The sequence below is a fragment of the Penaeus monodon genome, chromosome 28 (genome assembly GCF_015228065.2).
Source record: "Penaeus monodon isolate SGIC_2016 chromosome 28, NSTDA_Pmon_1, whole genome shotgun sequence".
NCBI classification, from domain to species: Eukaryota; Metazoa; Arthropoda; class Malacostraca; order Decapoda; family Penaeidae; genus Penaeus; species Penaeus monodon.
In genome coordinates this window covers 6,811,763-6,812,176 of record NC_051413.1, presented here as the reverse complement: position 1 = coordinate 6,812,176, position 414 = coordinate 6,811,763, and the positions used below count along the sequence as shown (strand labels likewise).

General features: G+C 40.8%; 1 protein-coding gene across 2 annotated transcripts in view; it reads right to left on the bottom strand.

The window, feature by feature from the left end:
* Window positions 1-414, bottom strand: part of LOC119591333 (mycophenolic acid acyl-glucuronide esterase, mitochondrial-like) — a 3,634-nt gene that overhangs the window by 2,757 nt on the left and 463 nt on the right. For both annotated transcript variants that reach the window (XM_037940062.1, XM_037940064.1), the window contains exon 2: window positions 120-234. In XM_037940062.1, coding sequence (XP_037795990.1) covers window positions 120-230 — 111 coding nt within the window. In that variant the 5' untranslated portion in view covers window positions 231-234. The remainder of the gene's footprint in view (window positions 1-119; window positions 235-414) is intronic.

Sequence of the window (414 nt, the reverse complement as noted above, 5' to 3'; positions counted from 1 at the left end):
AGCAATGGGTTAGTTTCTTTTGGAATCATTTCCTTTAAGACCTTTTTTTTCTCTATATTTGCCCAGTCCTACTGTCAATTACCCAAGATAAAGTTAAAAAAGACCTACATCTTGCTTACCTTAAGGAACTGCGTCACAGGTCCTGTGGCAGATACATGAAAACATCTCAGGGCCAACAAAGCACCGCTCCTTGCATTAAGGTTTCTTATCAAGCTCCCAAACTGTAACATTTTGCTGTAATTGAAAAGACTTTCTGTAACTTTAAGTTTAAACAGACTGAAAAATTGACTGAATGGGAGAGAAAGAGAAAGACTGCGAGACAGTAGCGGGGAGACATAATGGGAGTGTGGATTAGGGTGATGGTGACAGTCAATGGGAATGGTTATGGGAATGGGAGTAAGTGTGGCTGAGGGA